This window comes from Emydura macquarii, unplaced genomic scaffold, assembly GCF_026122565.2.
Source record: "Emydura macquarii macquarii isolate MOO-44397 ecotype Brisbane River unplaced genomic scaffold, CSIRO-AGI_Emac_v2 contig_3477, whole genome shotgun sequence".
Classification (NCBI taxonomy): Eukaryota; Metazoa; Chordata; order Testudines; family Chelidae; genus Emydura; species Emydura macquarii.
The window spans coordinates 2,305,637-2,329,853 of NW_027133614.1; the positions used below are offsets into that span (position 1 = coordinate 2,305,637).

At 45.8% G+C, this 24,217-nt stretch overlaps 1 protein-coding gene across 2 annotated transcripts in view; it reads right to left on the reverse strand.

Annotated features, from left to right (window-relative positions):
* Positions 1 to 23,791, reverse strand: part of SHCBP1L (SHC binding and spindle associated 1 like) — a 52,481-nt gene extending 28,690 nt beyond the window's left edge. Inside the window, exons 1-6 of one of the 2 annotated variants that reach the window (XM_067535079.1) lie at positions 23,385 to 23,791; positions 21,815 to 21,964; positions 17,772 to 17,986; positions 13,336 to 13,422; positions 12,461 to 12,679; positions 9,109 to 9,214 (exon numbers count right to left, since the gene is read on the reverse strand). In XM_067535079.1, the coding sequence (XP_067391180.1) occupies positions 9,109 to 9,214; positions 12,461 to 12,679; positions 13,336 to 13,422; positions 17,772 to 17,986; positions 21,815 to 21,964; positions 23,385 to 23,630 (1,023 nt within the window). In that variant the 5' untranslated portion in view covers positions 23,631 to 23,791. The remainder of the gene's footprint in view (positions 1 to 9,108; positions 9,215 to 12,460; positions 12,680 to 13,335; positions 13,423 to 17,771; positions 17,987 to 21,814; positions 21,965 to 23,384) is intronic. The other variant, XM_067535080.1, reaches the window with a different exon arrangement.
* Positions 23,792 to 24,217: the final 426 nt, after the last annotated feature.

The following is a 24,217-nucleotide window of genomic DNA, read 5'->3' on the forward strand; positions in this document are numbered from 1 at the left end:
ATTATTCCCCTCTATTCGGCATTGGTAAGGCCGCATTTGGAGTATTGTGTCCAGTTTTGGGCCCCCCACTACAAAAAGGATGTGGACAATTTGGAGAGAGTCCAGCAGAGGGCAACAAAAATGATTAGGGGGCTGGAGCACAAGACTTATGAGGAGAGGCTGAGGGACCTAGGTTTGTTTAGTCTGCAGAAGAGATGAATGAGGGGGGATTTGATAGCAGCCTTTAACTACCTGAAAGGGAGTTCCAGGGAGGATGGAGCTAAGCTGTTCTCAGTGGTGGCAGATGACAGAACAAGGAGCAATGGTCTCAAGTTGCAGTGGGGGAGGTCTAGGTTGGACATTAGGAAAAAGTTTTTCACTAGGAGGGTGGTGAAGCACTGGAATGGGTTACCTAGGGAGGTGGTGGAGTCTCCATTTTTAGAGGTTTTTAAGCTGCGGCTTGATAAAATTTTCACTGGGATTATTTAGCTGAGGTTAGTCCTGCTTTGAGCAGGGGGTTGGACTAGAGGTCCCTTCCAACTCTATGATTCTATAACAGGGAGTGACCCAAGTGTTGCATGTGCACTGCCACAACTGTAAAAAGGCTTTTGTGAATATCCACAGTGCAGTAGCTATCCCGAAGGGGAGGATGCAGAACTGATAATGAGATTCTCCGCTTCAAAATTGGGCAAACTTGTGGTGGGCTGGATGGATGGCCACATGAAAATCGGCATCTTTCATGTTGAGAACCATGAACCAGGCCCCATGTTTGAGGGAAAGGGTCATTTGAGGTATCATTACCATTTGGTAGCGGAACTTTCATATAAATTGGTGGAGAGTTTGCAGATCCAAGATGCGTCTGAGATCTTCTCCTTTCTTCAGAATGAGGAAGTAGGGGGAGTAGAAGCCATGGTTCCAATAACAGGAGGGGACTCATTCTATGGCACCTTTCTGGAACAATGTCTGGAACAATGTCAGTGTCTCTTTGCATAGGAGATGGATCTGATTTGTGTCCACCTTGGTGGCCCATGATGGGTGGCAGGTCAGAAAGGTGAAAAATTCTACAGAGTAGCCTTGCTGTATGATGTCTAGAACCCATCGGTTGGTGGTAATCTGGCTCCAGTTGTTGAAAACTGAAGCAAGATGGTTTCTGAATTGATCGGGAGGAGGGGAGGTTGGAATGGAGGGGGGTTCATGGCTGTCTAGTGGAGAGTCAAAAATGTCACTGGTGTTGGTGAGGGGTAGAGGTTGCAGGCGTGGTGGCAGGGGAGCGTCGGGGGCATTGTGAGCATTGTCACCAGTGGTGTTGCTCCTGTGGACATGGAGGGTGAGGCTGATAGGCTTGATAAATGGGTCAGGATTGGTACTGAGGTTGATGTGCTTGCCTATGTTGGAATCTCGTGGGGGTCAGGGCCAATGATCAAAATATGGCCCTGGAGTCCTTCAAGGAGTGAAGGCTCTCGTCTGTTTTGTCACTGAACAAACTCTGGTTGTCAAATGGCAAATCTTCTAGGGTCGTCTGGACCTCTTTTGGGAACCCTGAGGTCTGTAGCCACAAGTCTCGTTTAAGACCGGATGCTAGAGATCGCGCTGCTGTATCTGTTGCATCCACTGCCACCTGGAGAGAGACCTTGGAGACCAGTTTACCTTCCTCGATTAAGGCCTGGAACGCCACTAGTTTTTCTTCTGGTAGTGGGACCTGGAATTCTGTTAGCTTGGAACAGGATTTAAAGTCATATTTAGCTAATATGGCCTGATAGCTGGCTATGCAGAACTGGAGGCTGGCAGATGAATATAGCATGTAGTCGACAAGATCTAGTTTTTTTGCGGCCTGGTCTGGGGGGGTTAGTTCTGGGATGTTGCTGTCTGGCTCATTGCAACATGGCTTGGACAAGTGAGTTGGGTGGCGTGTGCACGAACAGGAAATAGATGTTTCTCACCGGGGCCAGGTACCTGGATTCCGCATGCTTGTGTTTTGGAATGCAGGACACTGGAATGTACCAGATTGCTTGCGCTGGCTGTAAGATGGCCTTGTGAATTGGCAACGCTATGCTGGATGGGCCTGCTGGCTGAAGAATGTCCAGGAATTCATCTTGCGATTCTGTGACATCTTCCGTTAGCAGTTTCAAGGTTGTTGCCATGTATCTTACGAGAGCCTGATATTGGCAATGATCATTCAGTGGAGATGCGGATGGTGGAATGATAATCTCGTCTGGTGATGAAGCTCCAATAGCAGGCGGTGAATCCATCAATCCCATTGGCACCGGCAGTGCTGTAGCCCCCCACTGTTCTCCGGATACCAAGGGGACGGTGTATACTAATGGGGGATGAGATTGTTTCCCAGTTGTAATATGGGTCCCATCCCTGCCAGTAGGCTCTGTAGTCCGATCTTGTGGGTGGGCCCTGTGGGTATCTGAACCACTGTTGTGGTGGCACTTGCAGGGTGTGTAATATTGTTGCGGGCTGCATTCCAGGGAGAAGTGCTGTTCTGGTTCAGAAGACCAATCAGAGTCCGACAGCTCCAGTAGCCCTGGTGCCAATGGTGCAAGTGGGCCCAGCAGAGGCTGCGCAGCTGACGGAGGCTATAGGGCCAGTGGTCCCATCAGAGCAGTAACACATGGTGGTATTGGTCAGTGGTACAGTATTAGCGGTTTGTCGGCCAGAGATGGGAGCCATATGGCACTCTATATCTCCTTGTGTGCAGAGCCCTCCATCTGCTGTAGGAGTTCTGCTGTGGGAGTTAACAGTGATAAGCGGATCAGTGCGCACAGTACTGGGTCCGACGGGCTCAGCGATGGTCGGCTGATGGTGTAAATCTCTTGATTTCTTGTCTGCTTCTGCCATTTTGGGCGCTGAAGCTGATGAGCCCACACTCAACTTCTCACCTGCTGCTCATGGCTTGGGGAGGTGGTCCGTCTTGGGGATCCACCTTTGTGCCCGTGGCCCTGTTTTTTTCCATGCGTTTTGGCCGGTGCTGTCGGAGCCGCTGATACTGGTGTGATTGGTGGCGCTGGAGTCACCGGCGCTGATGGGCACTCAGGTAGGTTCGCTGGTACCAACTCCTGGTGTGCGCACGTGGATGCATTGCTTCTTCTGTTAGGAATTTTCAAAGCCTGAATTGTCTGACCTCATGGATTCTCAACAGGAAGGAGCGACAGATGGAGCATCGTGAAACTATATGGGACTCACCCAAAGAGTATAAACAGCATTGGTGCTTGTCACTCATCGAGAAGGACCAAAGGTATGTGGCGCACTTCTTAAAACTAGCTTGTTTTGGCATACTCCCCCACACAAAATAAGGGGGGGAGGGGAACTTGGATAAATTTGTCTAACTTTTTTTTTCTTTTTTACTACCACCAGTGGCGTACCAAGGTGGGGGGCCAGGCCCCTGGGCACTGGCTTGCAGGGGACACCAGGCCAGCCCTTCACGATGCGCAGCGGAGGTGGGGGGTGCAGGCGGCTCTGAGGGGTGGCTGCTGCCAGCTGCCCCAATGGCCTCCTGCACCCCCCGCTCCCTGCGCATCATGAAGGGCCGGCCTGGGGCACCCCCCCACCCCAGGCCTGGGAGCGAGGCCACCCCATCTGAGTCACCGCTGGGCTGTGGGGCTGGATTAGGCGGGCACCACACGGTAGGTAAGTGCGGGAGGGTCCTGCCACCCGACACAGGAGGAAGTAAGCGGCATGTTCCCCCTCCTCCTCCTCGCAGCTACAGACCTCTCCTCCCCAGGGCAACTGGGGGGCAGTGCAGTCTTGTGGGAGCCAGGGACCTCTCCTGCCCTGCGCAGGGGGCGCGTGAGACCTGGGGAGGGGGAGGCCAAATGCAGGCTTGGTCCCCAGATGCCAGAGACCCACAGTATGCCACTGACTAGCACTAAGACTATATACTAACTATACTCTAATTGCTAACAAAAATGTTTATTTTGCTATGCAGGTTCTAATGACGGAGAAGAGGATGTTCTGACTCTAGCCATGCGGCAGTAAGAGGAAACTGAGGGGGTGTTGACCTACACAGTCACGTAAGAGCTCGGACGTACCACGTGGACGACATGAGGCATGCACATGGGTCGATGGACACTACTTTCAACAGTTCTGGCTCTGGCACACATGCACACCCACAATGGAATCCACATAGGGACCATCACTCGAAGAAGAACCAGAACTTCAAAGCGTTTTAGACCATTGACTGGTATCTTGCTCAGTTCAGTCCTGGAGTGGTTTCCATACCTGGAGGTGAAGCCAAGTACATCTCCTAGCTATGGTGGAACAAAAGGAGGCAGTGGGACAAATATCTCATGAAGGCAAAATTTCTGGATGTACGAAAATCCCAGGGACGGGAAGTGAGGGGCACAAAGAACCATCTGAGAGGAACAGAATTAAATGAAGCCAGGCTGCAAGGAGTTGTGATGGTAAGACCGGATAGAGCAGCAAGAATCACTCTCACTATTAGAAGGCTTCCAACTATTTCAAACACATGAAGTTCCCCCCTTTGGAGACAGAGTGTCTAGCTTCATGAACTTTTCCATGGCCGTAGTGTCCACTAGTCCCTAGAGTAGTAAGTAATAATGGACACCTCCGTGCTACAGATCACTCATTGCCTAAACATCCAGCATAGGCTCTTGCAGATGAGCCTATGATGGCCTCTCACTAACAGGTGTGAGATACTCTTTCTAGGACTATTGCTGGCCATGGCAAGGTGGAGCTATTAACCTTAACGCCAGAAAAGATAAATCCCTACAAACACTCTGCTACACATCTACTTCAGTCAGGTCCTCTAATGAGCTTTACAGTCAGATGTCTGCTGGAAGGAGAGAGAAAATGCGGAAAACAGGGTTACTTACCAGTAACTTGTTCTTCGAGATGTGTTGCTCATATCCATTCCAATATAGGTGTGTGCACGCCCACAGTGCACGGTTCCCGGAACTTTTTTCCCCAGCAGACCCCGTAGGGCTGGCTCTGGTGCCCCCTGGAGTGCCGCGCCCAAGCCGCAGCACATTAGGCACTGCCGGCCCTATGCCCCCTCAGTCCCTTCTTTCTGCCAACTCCGACAGCAAGGACGGGGGGTGGGTGTGGAATGGATATGAGCAACACATCTCGAAGAACAACAGTTACTGGTAAGTAACCCTGTTTTCTATCTTCGAGTGATTGCTCATATCCATTCCAATATAGGTGATTAAATAGCCATACCTCGGAGGTGGGTAGGAGTTACCGGTGAGCTGCCCTCAGCACAGCTCTGCCGAATCCTACATCCTCTCTCGCCTGCTGAACGATGACATAGTGGGACGTGAAGGTGTGGACCGACAACCAGGCAGCTGCTTTGCAGATGTCCTGCAGGGGCACTCTCTACAGAAAAGAGCTCTGGGTGAATGCACTGTAATGACACCTGGCAGCGGCACATTCGCCTGCTCCTAGCAGCACTTGATGCAGGATGTGATCCACTCGGAGATGTGCTGGGTGGAGACCAGTGATCCTTTAATCCGGTCCCCCGCCCGCGGTGAGGAGTTGCGCCAATTTCTGGAATGGCCGTGTCTTCGCTGTAACAGGCCGGGCTCGTTTCGCGTCTAGTGAATGCCATCTCCAAACCCAGACCGCGTGGTTTGGGAAACACAGGGAGAGATCAATCGTGGTTACAACGAGGTTTGGAAACCAACCCAGGCTAGGAGGCTGGGCATGGCCTCCACTGCAGTTTATCCGTATAGAATAGTGTATAAAGGGGCTCCAAGGTCAACGCCTTAAGTTTGGAGACCCCCCCAAGCTGAGGTAACGGCTGCCCGGAAGGCTACCGTCCACGAAGCGCAGCAGAGGGCGTGAAGCCATGGGTTACAAAGGGGGAGGCCCCTATGAGTCTCGAGAGGACTAGGCTGATATCCCCGGGAGGCACCGGGTTGCAGACCTGGGGATACTGCCTCTCCACCCCCCTGAGCACCCTGACCAACGTGGGATGGGAGAACGGGGATCTCCCCGCTAGCGGGTAATGGAAGGCCAAGATAGCTGCCAAGTGGACTGTGAACGAGGCCAGCATCAGACCCCAGAGTACTCCAGGGTCGCCTGTGGAGGCAAGAGGCTGGCGGAATGCCCCAGGACTCCGCCCAAGAGGTAAACCATGACCACTTAGCTTGATACACGACCTGTGCAGAAGGGTCCCTGCTACCCAGCAGGAGTTGTGGGACCTGCATCGAGCAGGCCCCCCTACCTCAGTCAGCCAGAGTCTCCAGGCCGTGAGCTGCAGGGAATCCAGGACAGGGTGCAACAGGCCACTGTGGTCCTGGGAAAGATGGCCATGCCGCCTCGGGAGCCCCATGGGCGGGGCGAACGAAGGTCCAGGAGCATGCTGAGCCAGTGCTGGCTCGGTCAGGCCTGAGCAGTGAATATGACATCCACCTTGCCCCTGTTTATGTTCAGTCAGACCTTTGGCAGGAGTGAAGTGGGTGGGAACGCATACCTGAGGATCCCCATCCCATTACTGAGGAACGTATCTGAAAGCAACCCAGTCTCAAGATCCTGGCGCAAGCCGAGCCTTGGCACTGCGCATTCCCAACCGACACGACCAGATCCGGTTGGGGGACACCCCACTTCTGGAGGATCGCAGTCACTATCCCTGAGTGCAGCGACCAGTTGTGGTGGGGTAGAAATGACTTGTTGAGGTGATCCACCTCATCGCTCTTCACCCCCATGAGGTGAGATGCACTCCAGCAGAGTCGTGCCTCATGGCAAAGCCCCACAGACGGGTAGTTTCCTTGCAGAGAGGCCGGGAGGGCGCCCCTCCCTGCCTCTTCATGTGAAATGGCTGCAGTGTTGTCCGGCAGCGCCTGCACCACTCTGCCTGTCAGGGATCGGAGGAACAACCTGTACATTAGGCGAATGGCTCTCAGCTCCCCCATGGTGACCTGCAAGCATTTTTCCTCCACCGACCAGAGCCCCCGAGTGCTCAGGTTGGCACCCATGTGGGCTCCCATCCCACATACGAGCCGTCGGAACTTAAGGTGACTGATGGGATCAGTTCCATGACGGGAATGCCCTTCCCTACTGCCGTGGGGAATCGCCACCAGTCCAGGGAGGCTAGGGCAGGTGGGGAACTGGACCACCGAGTTCAGAGATGTTTGCTTGGCACATATACCGAGGCCAACCATGCCTGAAGCGGCCTGTGCCTCAGGTGAGCTAGCCTCACTATGTATGTTGAGGCTGGCATCTGGCCTAACAGCAGTAGGCAGTGCCTGGCTATTGTCGTGGAGTATCGGTGCAGCTGGGAGATGATAGAGACCAGCACCTAAAAACATAGCTGATGCAGGAAGGTGCTGGACTGGGGAGCGTCCAGGGTGGCCCCCAGGAACACTATGCGTTTCACTGGGGTCAGTGGACAACTGTTCGTTTATGAGCAGACCCAGCCTGCTGTACGTGGAGCAATGTAAGTCGCACTGACCTGCACTGGGAACCTGGACCTACCCCCTATCAACCAATTGACCAGGAAGGGAAAGATTTGCACACACTTTCGCCTGAGGTGGGCCACCATTACCACCACGCAAGTTGTGAACACCCTTGGAGCCGAAACTAGGCCAAGGGGCAGGCTGTAAATTGGTAGTAGGAGCCAGCCCCTGGTGGCTCCAGAGGATGGACCCATGAAAGTATGCGTCCTTGTAGGGCGAGGGTGGCATACTAGACTCCTGGATCCAGGCATTCTGGATAGATTGCTGCACCTCCTGGACGGGCCTGATGGTAGCAGCCATAAGCACTTCCTCATGGAACTTGCGGGGGCTATGGTCCTACCCGTCGCGGCAGCAGCGTAGTTTGACGTTTGGAGCGCTGCCTTAGCCAGCGTGATTCCTCCATGCAGGATGGCGGAAGCCAACCTCAAGGTAGGGACCCCGCTACTGGGCAACTCCTGGTGCGCCCTGAAATCTTTCAGTGGCGCCATGTGGCCCCCAGAGACTGCCTCGTCCGGGAAGGGGTAATAGGACTACCGAGGCAAGTCTTGTGGGTGCTCCCCTTGCTCAAGGGTTGTGGCTGGTGTATCTGTGTCCTCAACCCTGCCCGTACCCACGGCGCAGGGGAGTGTCCGCACTCCATGCGCACTCCTCGTCGTCGGCACCACGGATGCTGCTCCGTGCTGAGTGGAATCCAGTGCCGACGGTGCGCTCCGCACCGAGGGGGATCCCGCAGGACGACCCGGACACAGAGCAGAGCACTGTGATAGGAGCAAGGCTTTAAACCTGATCTCTGCCTCTGGCTCACTGTTTAAAAGCCTTGCATATCTTACTCTTGTCTGCTCTCCCCCCAGGCACTTAAGGTACCGAGTGGGAGGGGAACGAGGGGGGGGGTGTTAAACCCAGGCGGCTGGGACATAGCCCGGCCACCTTAAGTCCGTCAGGAACTTCTTCCTAAGCTACAACACTTAACAACTACTTAACTAACTAGGTACTTTGATTAACAAAGAGATCAAAGAAGGGGAATGGCACTTGCAGAGAGCAAGTGCTAGTTCCATCGGACTGTCAAGGGCGGAAAGAAGAGACTGAGGGGGCGTAAGGCCGGCAGTGCCTCATGTGCTGTGACATGGGCGCGGCACTCCAGGGGGCACCAGAGCCAGCCCTACGGGGTCTGCTAGGGGAAAAAGTTCCGTAAACCGTGCACTGGGGGCGTGCACACACCTATATCGGAATGGATATGAGCAAGCACTCGAAGATAGAAGTGTAGGGGAAGGAATGACAGCAAGCCCCAGCAGCCAAGGCTTCCCCAAGTGATCTGCAGAAGAGCAATAGCAAGTTGTTTCTGCAAATAGAGGCAAAAAAACCAGAAATTGTTGTGCAGTTACTAGGCTTATGTAAGGGGAATTGTTTGGCAACAAAGCTTCTCACCAGTGAATTACTTTGAGTGGGTGTAGTCAAACCAATAGTTCATTTCAGACTAATGGACTGATTGCTAAAGACTTACTTCCTGATCTAACTAAAGTGGTCGCATAGAATCCTCCCAGTTCATAGGACAGGAGAGACTATACATTTCTAATTGGCAGTCACTTCTCAACAAGGGTCTCTTTCAAGGCAGCAATGTACTACTATTCCTTAGGTCATTTGGCCTTGGCTTTGTTTAGCATATTTAGTCCTTATGACTCACATGAAACAGAATCAGAGTTTTCCTCACCATTTCTGCTGTCATTGTTTTAGCTACAATATGAGTTACAGCTTTCCTATCGTCTCTGTGTCCTCTCCTACGCCTCAGTATCCTTGGCATCAGAGGTCCATGAGCTCTGTAATTTAGACAAAAATCTATGTACTACAATTAGTTTTAGACAAAGCATTTCTGACAGTATGTAAAATAATTTGACTTTAAAGAAGTCTTGCATTGAATTTATTACAGATTTTAACACAGACATGCATTTAAACAACATCTTCATCTGTGACAAACATAACAAACATCTCTAGCATCACAAAACCTTCATAGTGTTTAATGCAAAATGTGCAAAAGTAGTACATTTGTATTTCCAATTTAGTCTAGACACCAGATGTCATCTTCAGAATCCTATAAATTAGTATATTTCATGAATTTGGCTTTAGGGTCCTGGGCTTTGACCCATGTTTGAAAACAAATATTGAACTCTATTTAAACACTGTTCCAATGTAATCAGTTTAAAAAAGATTGTCTGATTGACCAGTACAGGGAGGCCAAAAATATTTTAAAACCATTTTCAAAAACCATCTTCAAAAACCATCTTCTAGCCTAGATCAACAATTTGACTCCATCTTTTGTTGCTACATAATTGCTTTACTATACCAAACCCCAATGAAATGTGCAAATGAAGTGTTCGACAAAAAGCTACCAAAAAAACCCTGACATTTCTTAAAATGTAAGGCACATCTTAAAATATGGTTATGGTTTAGAAAAGGGACTCTTCAAATTATGTATGCTTAATATTTTTTCCTCCCTCAGTAACTCCATAATAAACAACTTTTATTTTACAAAACAAAGAGAATTTAAATCGAGAAGAGATGCAAGGAGAAGGGGGATTAAAAGGAGGCCAGGTGGGAGGGGGAAGAGGAAGGCAGGAAGAAACAAACGACAGGGATAGGCTTGGTGTGGGGAGGGAAGAAAAACAGCATAAAAGTGTCTGGAGCCACTGACCATGCTCCCCAGCAGAATCTGGAACTGAACCCATTATTCCCAAGTCTCAACATTACTTTGCCATCTAGCAAATAGCTATGAAACCCACTGAGAGTATGTGTCTCCAATCCCCATCTAGTGGCAGTCCCATACAGAAGATGAACAGCCTTCTATTGCTACCAGTTACTGTTAGCTCAAGTGGTAGAGAGCTGTGCTGTGAACCAAAAGATCCCAAATATGCTGTTGACTTATGTGGGGGGTAAATAAGTTCCATGTGATGGAGTTTGGTTTTTTTTAAAATTTAAGTTAAAAAAAAAGACTTAAGAAAATACATAAACTACATTAAACTAACAGTAAAATTGCAAAATCAAGCACTCAGAAAATATCAAAATTAAGGTTCCTTGTACAACCTTAATTCAGCCTTCTTGTGCATATATTATGATAAAGACTTTAATTATATGTTCATGTATATATTTTTCCCCCACAGAACTCCTGCCTCATTCAGTTCACAGGACAAATTGTGCTGTAGGAATGAATCAAGGTTGTGAACCGAGACTGTTATAAGACCTCTGCCTCATTTGTTGTAGAAGTTGGAAGGTGTGTAGTGAATGAGGCAGAGAAATACAGGACAAGAAAGATGATCTCATGGTTAAGGCAGCTGAATGCCATCCTGGGAATTGAATTGTATCCCTGACTCTGCCATAGAGTTCCTATGTGATGCTAGGCATGTCACTTACAGAAATTCTTTTATAGGTGGTTGCTAATTGTGCATTCCTCTTTTTCTAAATGACTGGCTTGAGACACGTGGCCTCATTTGCATAAGCACTGAGCACACACAACTGCAACTGAGGTCAATGGGCACTGTCCTTTCAACATATAGTGCTATAAAATGCTAAGTACTCTAAAAACCAAGCTTCAGGCTTCTCAAATTCAGCACCCAAAAGTAACTAACACTTCCGACAATTTTGAACTTAAACTTTGTACCTCAGTCTCTATCTGGAAAGTGGAGATAATAGCATCTCACCTCTCAGAGGGTGTTGAAGATTAATGAGTTTATGTTCATAAAGGACTAAGATATTTCAATGAGAGAAACGCAGGGGGAAAAATGAGCAAATTAATAATTCTGTTCAAATCCTGAGTAGTGTGCAGTAAATAATGCATGATGACACACATTGAACTATGAGGATAAAAAGAGTGAATAGCTACCCATTCAGTGAGCACCATCTATCCTGTGCACTCAATGAGGAAGGGGTCGGGGGGGAAGGGGTGGGGAGGGAATAAGTGATCACATAATTAAAGGCTGTTATAAAGCATATGCACACCAGGACCTGAATTAGGTTTGCCCATAGGCAATCTTAACAGGCTAATTTTTTAATGTTTGACTTTGCAACCTTCCTTTAATGTAAGGTTATTTTTAATGTAATACAGATTTGCAAAACGTTTTTATACAGTGAAACACTGCAGTTCTGACAGTGTCTGGATAAGGACTATAATATGATGATGAATGAAAGAAAAATGAAAGGATAGAGATTTTTCTAATTTTAGTGATTTAATAGTTCAACTGGAGACTAAGTAATGATTAGTTGGTTGCCATTAATCTAATAATTCCACTAGGGAATATATCAAGGTTTCAACCACCAGCAGGAAGCTTTTATAATTCATAGTTTATAATTAATTATAATGCTATTTAACCTGTTATCATTTAGAAAGGACAAGCAAGAAGTTATGTTTAGAACAGATTTTGTTGTAGGGCCTCAGGTATGAACTAGTAAGCTATAGAGCAGCAATTCTCAAATTATGGCGCAGAGGCACAGGAATGTGTCAAGGGAGGAGTGAGCTGTATGTTTTTTGGGTTTTTTTGGAAGAGCTCTGGCTGTCAGCTTAGGTGGCTGGGACTTAGGCTGTCAGCCCTGGGCAACTGGGACTCAGGTGGAAGAGCAGTGCACACCTGGGGGCAGGGGATAAAGGGGACAACTGGAGCCCCACCCGCCCTGGCTCTCCTCTCCCTCCATCCCCCAATCCTTCACCGGGAGGCAGTCCAGGTTCTCCTTAACCCACCCAATCCCTCACATGGAGGCAGCGACAGGGCTCCAGCTGTCAGCCCCAGGACAGTAGCAACAGCACATAAGTAAAGGTGGCAATGGGGCAGTAAATTTGCTGTGAAAAGTGATATTCACAAATACCACTTTTCACATTGCCACCCTTATTTCTGCGCTGCTGCTGGCATGGCGCTGCCGTCAGAGTTGGGTACCTGGCCAGCAGCCGCTGCTCTCCACTCTGCCTTCAGAGCTGGGTACTTGGGTGGCAGGGGGCAGAGGGGGCCGTAAATAACTACAGACAGAAAGAAAGTGGGGCGCAATCAAATAAGTTTGAGAACCACTGCTATACAAATTACCTGAGGCGAAGATCCTCCCATATTTTCAGCAATCCACATAGCATTACTAATTCATAGTATTTTTTCCAGCATTCAACAGCTTCTTCTGCTGTAGGTTCTTCTTTAATATTACTTTGGTACTGAATCAATTCCAAATGCATGTTTTTATACTTCTCCAGATTTTTTCTAAAACGTTGACCAATTGGAGCAGGAATAGTCCCATTCTCAATATCACACCAACTGTGAAAATAATTTTTTAAAAAGTTATATTTCTGTCATAGGGCGTACAAGCCCCATACTGGGAAAGAGGGGGTTAATGAGAGACTGTGGACCCAATTTGCCCTGTGTTGCTACACCTGCAGCAGATATCAGGTATGCAGAGGGGAGTTAAAATAAGTTCCAGATCAGTGTGGGGCTGACCAGGAAGGGGAGCAGAGCTCTGCTTCTCCCTTAGTGAGGAAAGCCTGGTTTCAGTCAAGCATTAGATGCAGCTTGCTGCCTGAATGAGCCACCCAAAGGATGGGATGACCAGGCCCAGGAAGACTGAACAAAAGGCCTAGCTGCATGAAGTCAAGCCCTGAATAGAAGGGTAGGATCCTGCTCAAGACTCCTTCGATGACCGTGTTTTTGAGTTCATAGCATTCCTTTATTTTTGAACTTTAATACCCCAGAAGGAGTAGGACTCGTATGCCTTAGCTACAGGGCTAACGCACAAATGCTGCAGACCCTGTGAGAGGTGGCAACTGAAGGTCAGAGATCTCGTGACAGGGTAAATAGCGCTCCAATTGAACAGGAGGGGACCTGATGGAAGTGAGACCCTGCCATAGACTTCTTTAAAAAAAAAATCTCCCACACACACAAAAACCCCACATGCTTTTTTGGGGTAATATACTTACAGTTTAATTCTCTCTTCTATCAGAGCCACATAGGTCTCACAACTTTCATCATCATCCCAATCCCTCCAAAGGAAGTCATAGAAAAACCTAAAAGATGTATTGGCATTATGATACTGCCACCACATTTACTCTTGCATGAGAAGCAGAAAAAAAAAGCTTCCACATGTTCTTTTGACAATCAACCTTGTAACTTTACTGCAGTGATCTCAAGTTGTGAAAAACATTTTCACTTAATAAAAAGTTGCAACACCACAAATCTTATTTCCCCGCAAGAAAAATCTGCTTAATTTCTGCACTTCAATTTCTCTCTCCATCTCACCAGTTACCTTAGGTAAAATCTGAACAGCGCTTCTGTAATTTTATCCATATGGTTATTTATGGCTGTCCAAAAGATAAAATTTAGTTATCTACCCTTCATTTTTCCTTCTCCGAAGTGGACATCTGGTGCTCCATGATCTGTTATAAATAGGTTATTCTTCCTCATCTTCCAAGCCTGAAGGCTTTAAAAAAATAAACAAACTCCATTAGCTTCACAATGTAGTGCTAGCAATTAGAGCTGGTAAGACAACTGATTGCCTCTAAATCCCCAATCAACTGCCCACACTAAGATGACAAATTATGAATTCTGATTAATAAATATTATAAAAGACTGGCCATCTGCAGGGAAGATAAATTAATTAGTTAAGAGAATGTATTATACAGAAAATGGAAGAGACTGCTTACAGCAAAGAAAGATCCTAATATGGGGGAATCACAAGATTTCTCTTTTTTTCTCTGCAGGAATATTACATAAAGAGAAAAAAGGAAGAACGGAGACATTTCCCCTCCAACTGGAAATTAATGCAAATTAGGTGACAACCTGGGAGAGATCTCACAGATCACCAGGTGCCCACTTAAAAGAAGGAAAAGTTACATGTAGGTAAGTAAATTTTACCTTTCTTCATCACGGGCATCTGGTGCTCAGTAATCCATTACAACTGGGAAGTAGCCCGCAAGACATAGCTACATAAACAGGAGGGAAACCTGTTCATCAAGAGTGAACCACAAGGAAAAACAGCTATTTGAGGATGGGCTTATTGTTTGTTTTACTTTTAGTTTTCATTCTCTCAGCATGTGAAGGATTTTAATGAAAGAAAGCCAGGAGAGAGTCTGCAGGACCTTTTGTCCAAAAGTTACATTAAAGACAAAACATCTATTTTAAAATGATAAAGGAATGAACTGAAGTCCACGTAGCTATACTACAAAATTACTTCAATGAAGCACTATGCTATTCTGCCCAAGAAACAGCCATATGCCTGAGCCTTTACAGTAGGAAGGGCATCTTTTATGAACAAGCTGTAGGTCTGACAAACTCATTAATTTATCCATCTAGGAACAGCGGCTATGATGCTCTTGTTGCAACCTTTCTTAGGTCATCCATCTAATCTTAAAATTGCATCCAATTTTCTTCAAGGATTAATTTTATGTCAACAGAATGTGAATGTCCCTATGACCTGTCTGTGCCTAGGGTAACCCACCTGAAAATGCCAAGGTCAGGGCAGGCTGCAAAAAGGAAAGCAGATCTCCCAAAACTGGTGGCTAAAATTGAAGTTAGATTCACAAGTTAGAAGTCACAAACAGTGCTCCTGATTCCCCACACAGGTTATCAAGAAGTCCCACAAAAGAAATACACTGACCCCTTTACTGCATTTCAATCTCTGGCTCCTAATCAGCAACTAGGTCCAGTAAAGTGAAATGTTATTTAAACTCTGCTCACTGTGTAAAATGTTCTCCTGATCCCCAAAGGATCAGCCCCATTAACATCATTATTGATTTGGATCTTACCCCAAATAGCATGCTGCTAACCAATCCTTTAGTAACTAAAACTAAAGGTTTATTATAAAAATACAAACAAGAAGAGAGAAGTTAAATGATCAAAGCAATCAGATACATACAAATGACTTCAAAGTCCATATAAATTAGGTTCTTAGCAGTATTGTGGAAATTGCAGGCTTGTACAGTTCCTCTGGAGTACATCCAGTATCTGGATGGGTCTCTGTCCTTTGTTTCAAAGCTTCAGTTGTAGAGGAGTTGATTTAGAGGTTGAAAGCGGGAATGAAGATAAAATGGAGATAGTGAAACTGCATTTTATAGTTTTTGCCATGTGGCTTGTATATCCCGTGTTTCAAACACAAGCTCCTAGCACATGAGCAAGGAAAAGTTCTTACAGTTCCTGTCCACAGGCATGTCCCTACATGTCCTGATGATACACAGGCATAGCCTTGGCTTCTCTCCCTGGGCTCACTGCATAGTTGATGACCCTCAATGAGTCATCAAGCAAGCTGGACAGTGCTGATGCTAATGCTCCTGGGGAGTGTAACCCGGTAGCACAGTTTTTGGATATAGATATTTCACACATTTCCATAACTCATAATACAAAAATGATACATACACAAATAATATCATACTTAGCAAATTATAGCCTTTCCAATGGTACCTGACATAGCATAGTTAGTAAGAATAACTGCAATTTTGTCATATTAGTATTAAATATATTATAATCAATGGACACTAACATTTCAGAGAGCATCACAGTCCCAACATCTAAAAGTAAGCAACCGTCTCTTTGTGGTGGAAGGACTTAGAATACAAGGAAAGCAAAAGATTGATTCAAGTGGAAACCATAAGTTTAGGGGACAAAATTTGACAAGGAAGTTCCATGAGCTCTCCTGAATATTCATGCTCTAGAAGCCAAAACCTCAATTTCCAGGCTAAATCAAGTGCTGAGGTCTGGGAGTCTGAGAGGATCCTGGAATATAAATTTCCACTTGACCAGAGAGCTTGGCATGTTTTTTTGGTCACTGTACTCTAAGACATCTTACTTGAAGACTTGAATTCACCTTTTCGGAAAAGACAGAGCACCCCCAATCTACTGGACTATCCATCTTAACTGTTGTAAAGACTGCTGCTTCTGCACTATAGCTTTTGCTCTTTTTTTGCCTGTTGAAGAGACAGAGGAATGCTTTAAAAAAGAAACTATAGAAGCAGTTGATAAAGGGGGAGAGAAAGCTGAGATGGACATGCTCTGACCATAAAGCCTTACTGAAGTGGTTTTAAAGCTGTACAACAAAATGGTGCATTCTCCTTCCTTATTGCTACATTTGAGCTCAGGATCACAGCCATTTGGATGGTCCACTGGAGCTGGCAGACTAAGGGTGTAAGCAACTGTCAGACACTCAGCAATATAATTTGGATGAAAATTGCTGTCTGGCTCAGTGAAGTGGCAGTCTAGACCAGCCTGGCACACATGAAGGGAAACTGGAAGAGAAAAGCTCAGTCACACCTCTACCTGCAGATTCCAGTTATTTTGATGGTCTCAACATAGTCGCATTTTCACTAAAGCACTACAGTGGCGCAGCTGCTTTTTAGTGTAGACCTGCCCTAACCTACTGCAGGCACCAAAAAAAGGAAGAAAAAAGAAACATACACAATGGAAGAAGCTCTTGCTTAGAGAGAGTCCCCTAAAGGTTCCTCCAGGTTCTTTGAGCGGAGGCAAAACACTGGTGTGTTAGAAAGGTAATCAATTCCGTGAAGATCTCTATCCTGGTGACACTACATTGTGAAGCTAGAAAGAAATGTCCCATTTTGGCAATTTTGAAAAGCTTCCTTTTTCAAAATATTTTCAAATTGAAATGATTCATTGAAAGAGATCCTTTTCTTCAGTTTCAGTTTCTGCACATTAACATATTCCAATTAAAAACACTTCGTCGGAAAATTCCTGACCAGCTCTCATCAAGATAGAGCCAGAAATCTTGAAAACGCCATAAGGTTGGTGCATTGTGACTATGTCTACACTAGCACTTTTGTTGGTCAGGAGTATGAAAAAAACAGCCCTCTGACCAACGTAAGTTTTACCAACAGACCTGCTGATGTGGATAGCGCTATGTCGGCGGGAGTTCTCCCACTGATGTAGCTACTACCACTCATTGGGGGTGGTTTAATTATGCCAACGGGACAGTTCTCTCCCGTCGGCATACAGCAGCTACATGGGAAAAGACCTTACAGCGGCGCAGCTGCAGCGGTACAGCTGTGCCGCTAAAAAGTCTCTAGTGTAGAAATAGAATAAGACAAAAGGGCCAATGCCTTTAGAGTAAAAAATGCAGAAGTGTTGAGGCCAAGAACCAAAGTCCAGACAGAGCCGCTGAAACACAGGTTCAGAAGCTGTTCACTCCTGGACTAATTAAATCCAGTCAGACTGTCAGGGGTTTTTGGGGGTGTTAACTGGACTTCATTAAAATACATATTCACCCTTACTACTCTTTAAACTGAGGCTTTTGTTTGTGAATACGCTTACACTATTAATGAAGCAAAGTAAAACTTTCTATTTTAGGTACAGTTCCTCAGTTAACATTTTAGCATCTCTGAATGACAAAAATACAGGGGAAAAAGCTGAATACCTCACAACTTCCAAAGCCTGGGCAATATCAAATACTACCATATCCTGCCCCTCAACAGGGTAGACTTCCAGCAGAGGTACACAATGGTCCAGTTCCTCCAAAACATTATCAACCAGCTCTCTTGGAATATTTGCAATATTGGAAGAAAATGGTTCAGCAACAGATACAGAAGCTTTGAAGTTAGATGAGGTGCTCTGAGGTGGTTTGCAAGTAACCTAAGACAAAGAAATATATAGTTACAAAATTTTAAAAATTGCTTATTTCTTTGTTAGTATGATCCTGAAATCCTTCCACACAAAGTTCTTAACTTTCATGAGAGTACCACCTGTAGAATTGGTCCATACTACGAAACAAAATATAATTAGTGAAAATGACATCTTTCTTTAATTTTACTGTAAAGCAGTAGTATAACTAAGAGAAAATTATTAGTTTGATACAGAATAGGTAAATTGAAAATAAGTTATTTTTTAAATCCAAATACTACAGATAGCTGTAGAAGCCTGTATTTAAAACTAAATGAAGTGGCACATTCTAGCAGTTCTAAGCAATAGTTCCTGAATTTACATTTATAAAAATTATACTTATGACATATATTGAACATTGCCAAAGCAATATTAGTATTAAGCATTTCCACACTAAATAACCTTTTTCAGTTGACTAACTTTGACATGCCCTTATGTTTCAGACTGAAATTTTCCAAGTCTGGTCTCAGCATGAAGAAAGTGAAGTTTTTTTTTTTTTTTTTTTTTTTTGGTCTGAATAAAAATTCTCAGAAGTAAATGAACCAAAGAAGGGAAAGATTTATTAAAACTTAATTTGTTTATGAATAGTTCTAAGTATTTGAGTGGCTTATGTGAGAAAGCTGAAATTTGGCAAACTGACATCATTAGTAGACCCCTGCAAATCCACAGATATCTACTTTATACAGATATGCACATATCTGCAGACCATTTTTGCCAATCCAAATTTTATATCTAAAACCCTGTAAATCAGCTGATATCCGCTTTATATCTATGGATCATTTTTGTGGATCACGGCTCAAATGTGGATGCAAATTTTGTTATCTGCATGGGGCTCTAATCATTAAGTTGACTATGTGAAAAACTGCAACTCAGAGGATTTAAGTCATTGTAGACATATACAAAGGTTGACATGCCGCTATAAGGGCCAGAGGCCTTGTGACAGTCAGCCCTGTTCCATTAGCCCTGTGCAGGGTTGGCCAAAAGTGGAAGACGCCCAGCAGTAGACGGCTGACTGGAATGGAGAGCACAAGGCAAGCAAAGGCCTGTGGAAAGTTCCAGGTGAAAAGGCCTGGGAGTGACTATTCAGGAAGGAACAGGGAACAACTCAAAGGAGCCCAGAAGGGGCTGAGGGGAGAGATGAAAAGGAGTCTGGGAAGAACAAAAGCTGAGCTTGAGTCAGCATAGAGAAGACAGATCTTCACGAAGGAGAGGTGGCCCCAGTCTGAGACTAGGGCAAAAACTGTTTAGTGTTTGTTTTGGACTTGTATGGCTCAGAAGGGGTTGACTTTTTGTTAATGGCTTTCCCAGAGGGCCAAGTGCAAGAGGAGAAACTGAGGCAGGGCCACTGCAGAGCAACTTCCAATGCCACATGGGGCATTTAGGATGCAGCAGTGACCACACAACAGTAGAGAACCAACTGAATGTGAGATCCCAGTGTGATAGTGAGGCAAAAAGGGCTAACAAAATTATTGGACTGATAAACAGGACAATATTACCTCAGCATATGCTATTGACAAAACTATCACTGAAATGGTGTGTCCAGTTCTGGTGTCAACACCTAAGAAAGATGCTGACAAAAATTAGAGAATTCAAAGACGAGATAACAAATTATTAAAGGTCTGGAAGACATCTTGCAATGAGAAATTTTAGGAATTCAATCTATTTATTTTATCAAAGAAAGGGACACCTTAACTATGACCTGTAAGTTATATACCTACACAGGGAAGTCTAAAATCAGAGATTGGATGTCTAAAATACATGATCTAGTTTAATCTTAAATTATTGGACCCAATAGGGTTCATTTATATACTGTGGAAATTATTGGGTGAAGTTCTATGGTCTGTGTTATCCAGGTGGTATTAGCCTAACATAGATCAAAGTGATCCCTTGTGGTCTTTGAAATCTCTTAATCTAGGTGCCGATTTGGGAGGTTGAGGCCTCACATATACAGTCTTCTCTAGCCCTACAAAAAGGTATTTACCAACAACTGCAAAGCTAAAACTGAAACATGAGGCAGCAGGCAGATATAGCCCAGAAAGAGGAGTAGCTCTGAGTATGTTTGGTGTTTTTGCTCTTGCGCTCATCCAACAGACCCTTCTAAACATCAGAAGTGCAGAGGTTTTTTTTTTTTTACTTTTTTCTGCTTATGATATTTAATGGAGGCTCTATCAACAAAAGCTGTAATTTTTTTAACTCAGTCAATTATGATAAATTCAAATTTCCATGTCCCTTTAGAAGATATCCAACCTGCGCATGAATTGAGATGGGAATCTTGTAGGGGGAAATATAGCATGTAATCACATAATTAAAGACTATTGTAATGTTTATAGGGGCAGAAGTTAAGATTGTGAAGGCCACCTTCATTTTGGCATTTTCAGACTCTGGAATGCTTCATTTTTAACCTCAACTTCAGTATTTTTTTTTTAAAATTGCATTAAAAATAGAAAATAATTTGTGTTACTACACATCACATATTGCAGAAAGGAAAAGTTGTTAAAGAAGAGTTGACAGAGGGCATGTCTACACTGCCAGTGCAGGATCCATTTTGCGGATTCGATTGAGTGGCAGTGAAGACTTGCTCAATTAAACCTGGACGTCAACTCCGTTAATCCACCCTGACAAGAAGCGTAGCGCTGCGTCAACAGGGGGGCATTTCCTATTGATGCAGCACTGTGGAAACACCATGGTAACTAGATGTTAGGAAGTCGACAGGAGATACAAGTTATTGTAAGTAGCTTGCATATCTCCTGTTGACTGCCGCCAAAATCTGCAGCCACTGTAGACCAGGCCTGAGTCTAATCCTATCCCTACCATCATCCTCCATCCTGCAAATTCAAGGAAATAGGACATAGTTATTCTTTTTGCCCCCCTCCCCCCCAAATTCTCAGGTACCAATGTGCACTTACAAGCACTTGAACCAGTCTTAGAAGCAAAAAGAGACCATACTGTATACCAGGATCCCCAAGCAGTAGAGTGATTATGTCTGCAAAATTGAAAGAACAACAAAGATACTAATCCATAGCAAGATAGCAGCTCCACTCTCGTGAGGCTGTGTGTGGTTATCAGTGAGGAAAACTGACGGATAAAACTGGGAAAGAGGAATATTTTTTACCTCTAATTCAGCTTTTAGCAATATCTTGCACGATTTTCATTCCTAGATTTTAGCTTGTTAGTGGAAGACTACTGAGACTTCACTGGCACAAGAACTCTAAATCAGTGGGGAAGAAAGGCAGGGTCATGGGATCTGTGCGGACCAAAGCATCTCTAAGTCCCCTTACCGTAAGGGGAACTTATCCACAAAGATCTCATTGCAGGTGACTAACAGTTACCTCTCAAAAAGGTTGGCTATAGGATTCCTATACCTGCCAAACTGAGCATCTGATTTAGACACTGCCACAATGGAGTAATGATTGATAAATTTAAATTGAACTCCTAACTAGGTTCTCTGCAAATCTCAGAAAAATGGAATGGCAGAGCACACAGATGGTATTTTCTACAATCTGACTACCACCCACAACAGCTCAAAGTATGTCATTTTCTGCACTTGAAATTCTTAGAGAATGTGTCTAGTTCCAAAAGCATGCACAAATGAAGGACCTGAATAGTTAAGTACCCTGTCACATGGAGCTCTGAAAACGCAGGGGTTTGAGAACTTCCCAGAAACATTTGGAAAAACTCAGTGATAATTAGTATGCAAGATGCTATGAACCTTGCTTATTTTTCCGTGAAACTTTAAAAACCTAAATGCTTTATTTTAATGACAACTAATTAGAATAAAAAAAAAGAGAGAAAATTAATTACTTCAACAAGTATTCCAACAAAAGGTATAAGGACATCTTGAGAATTGATGAAGAAAAGCTCTGGATTGGTCTTCCAGACTCCAAGCCATTTCTCTTTCATCTTCAATTTTTCCAAAAGATATTTACTCATTGCTTCATTGGCATCTTCTGCCTTTTACATGAACAAAGAGAAAAATCTCACCCATCTTAAAGGCACTTCACTTTTAATTAAAAATTAAATTCATATAAAATCCTCATACTGATCCATAAAACACTCTGATACATCACTCTAAAGACAGAACAGAAGGATATAATAGGGGGGAGGGAGAAAGAAAGAAAATAATGTGTGGGGTGGAGAAAGAGAGAGCATGCTCTATTACAGGGGGGAAGCATGATACCCAAAGCAGAAAAAAATAACTTTTAAAAAAAGTTAACTGACAATGTTAAAATTCAATACAATACACAAATTATTTCATTGTTTTAAATTGGAGTGCTGTGAGTGAATGTGTCAAGAAATTCCTAACTTTTACTATGCTGCTACTCTCCACAGAAAGAGGATGTTTTTAAATAGCTTTCCAATTTATCAGAGACAGCCATTGTAACTAAGAAAGGAGGTAACAGTTTCTCAAAATAACACACTGGGGCTCAGCCTTTTTATTCATTCTGTCCAGGCTTCACTATTCTAAAGCATGACTTGCCCTCAAGTGAAAATACATGTGAGGATTAAGGCTCTGTGCACTACTATAAACCACCATCCTTTCTTAATAAATGCCAGTTGAGTGACACATGGTAGAGGGATGGTCACCTCAGTTTAGGGTGGGGAGATTATTTCATATCTGTAAGGTGTGCAACATTTCCAGAAGTGGACAATTTATTTTATTTTACAGAGAAAAAAAGTGACAGTAGTTTCTTGCACTATATACTGTTGTGAAGTGTGATGAAGTAGACTCTTTGCAGAACCAGTTAATTACAGGAGAGACAAGGTGGGTGTGGTAATATCTTTTATTGGACCGGCTTCTGTTGGCGAGATTCAAGCTGTCAAGGTATGTTGAGCTCTTCTTCAGGAGCTATGTGAGGTCGAGAGCTTGTCGCTCTGACCAACAGAAGTTGGTCCAATAAAAGATAATACCTTCCCTACCTTGTCTCTCTAATATCCGCCAACCAACATGACCCCAACAACACTCCCTACAGTAAACACCATGGCAATCGGCACGGGTGTTCTCTAACCTTAAAGCTGCCCCTTCTTGGATTTTTATTTTCTTCCTTCCACCTGTCATTTTCTCCTCCCTTCCGATTGCTCTCCCCTCCCGTTACATGATGTGCTCCTTTCTCTTGCCTCTCATCCATCGTCGCTCCCAACCTCCTACGCCGCTCCTCCCCCCAGCAGTTCAGAGCGGACTCCCGGGATCACATACGGGCTCTGTCATTACTGGAAGGAATCCCTCCCGCTCCCGCCCTGGCCCTCAGCAGAGCGGCCTGGGGGGAGGCAGCATCGGTTTACCGCCGAAGGCAGGCTCGCGTGGGGCTGAGCACGCCTCTCCTGGCCTCCTGCCCGGCCAGTGCAGCGCTCAAGGGTGATGAGCCCCGCTCACCTTGCAGCCCCGCAGCAGCCTGTCGCAGTACAAAGCCACCTTGTCCCGCCCCGGCACGGCCCCCAGGTGGGATGGGTACTGGGCCGGCAGTGGGTCGGCCTCCGCCTCTTCTTCGCTCTGGGTGGAAGGGAGCGACCGCCAGCTCAGCCCAGCACCGGACGAGGAGGCGGCTGGCCATGAGCGGGAGCTCTCACCCGAGGCCGGGTCCAGGCCGGACACCCGTTCCTCGGGGCCACTCGACGCCATTGCCTCAGACAGCCACGCGCTACTGCCCTGGCCCTGGGGCGACCCCGGGCAGTTTACCCGCCGAGCCGGAACTACAGCCAATGGGCGGCCGGCACGGGACTCCCAACCAATGGGGGCCCTGGCTCGTGACCACCGACCGTTAGCCAGACTCCGCCCCTTCCGCTCTTCCCTCCCAAAACTAACTAAACTGAGCAGCGCGCGCGAGAGAAGTTCCAACTTCTATCCTCAGGTGCTTGAGGGAGAGGGGCGAGCGGACACCCCCCTCCCCCGCTCTCTTCAATGGCTCTTTCCAGCTCAAATTCCCTATCTCGAGCCGAGCCCCGCCCCCCGCAGCACGGAGCCGGCCCTACTCTCATCCGGGGCTTCAGCCACTTCCCCTCTTCCTGGCCCTCACACTTCAGTGATGAGCAGCTTCCACATGAGCTCCGCCAGGTGGTCCATCCGCCTACCAGTGTATGTATATGGGATCGCTCTCCTACTAGCTACTGGGCCCGTGGCCTGGTGGCTACTCAGCTGCCCTGAAGCCCTTAGGATGGGTTCTGTTTGTAACCCTGAGGTGCTGCCCCCCCCACCTGAGGTGACTCCCT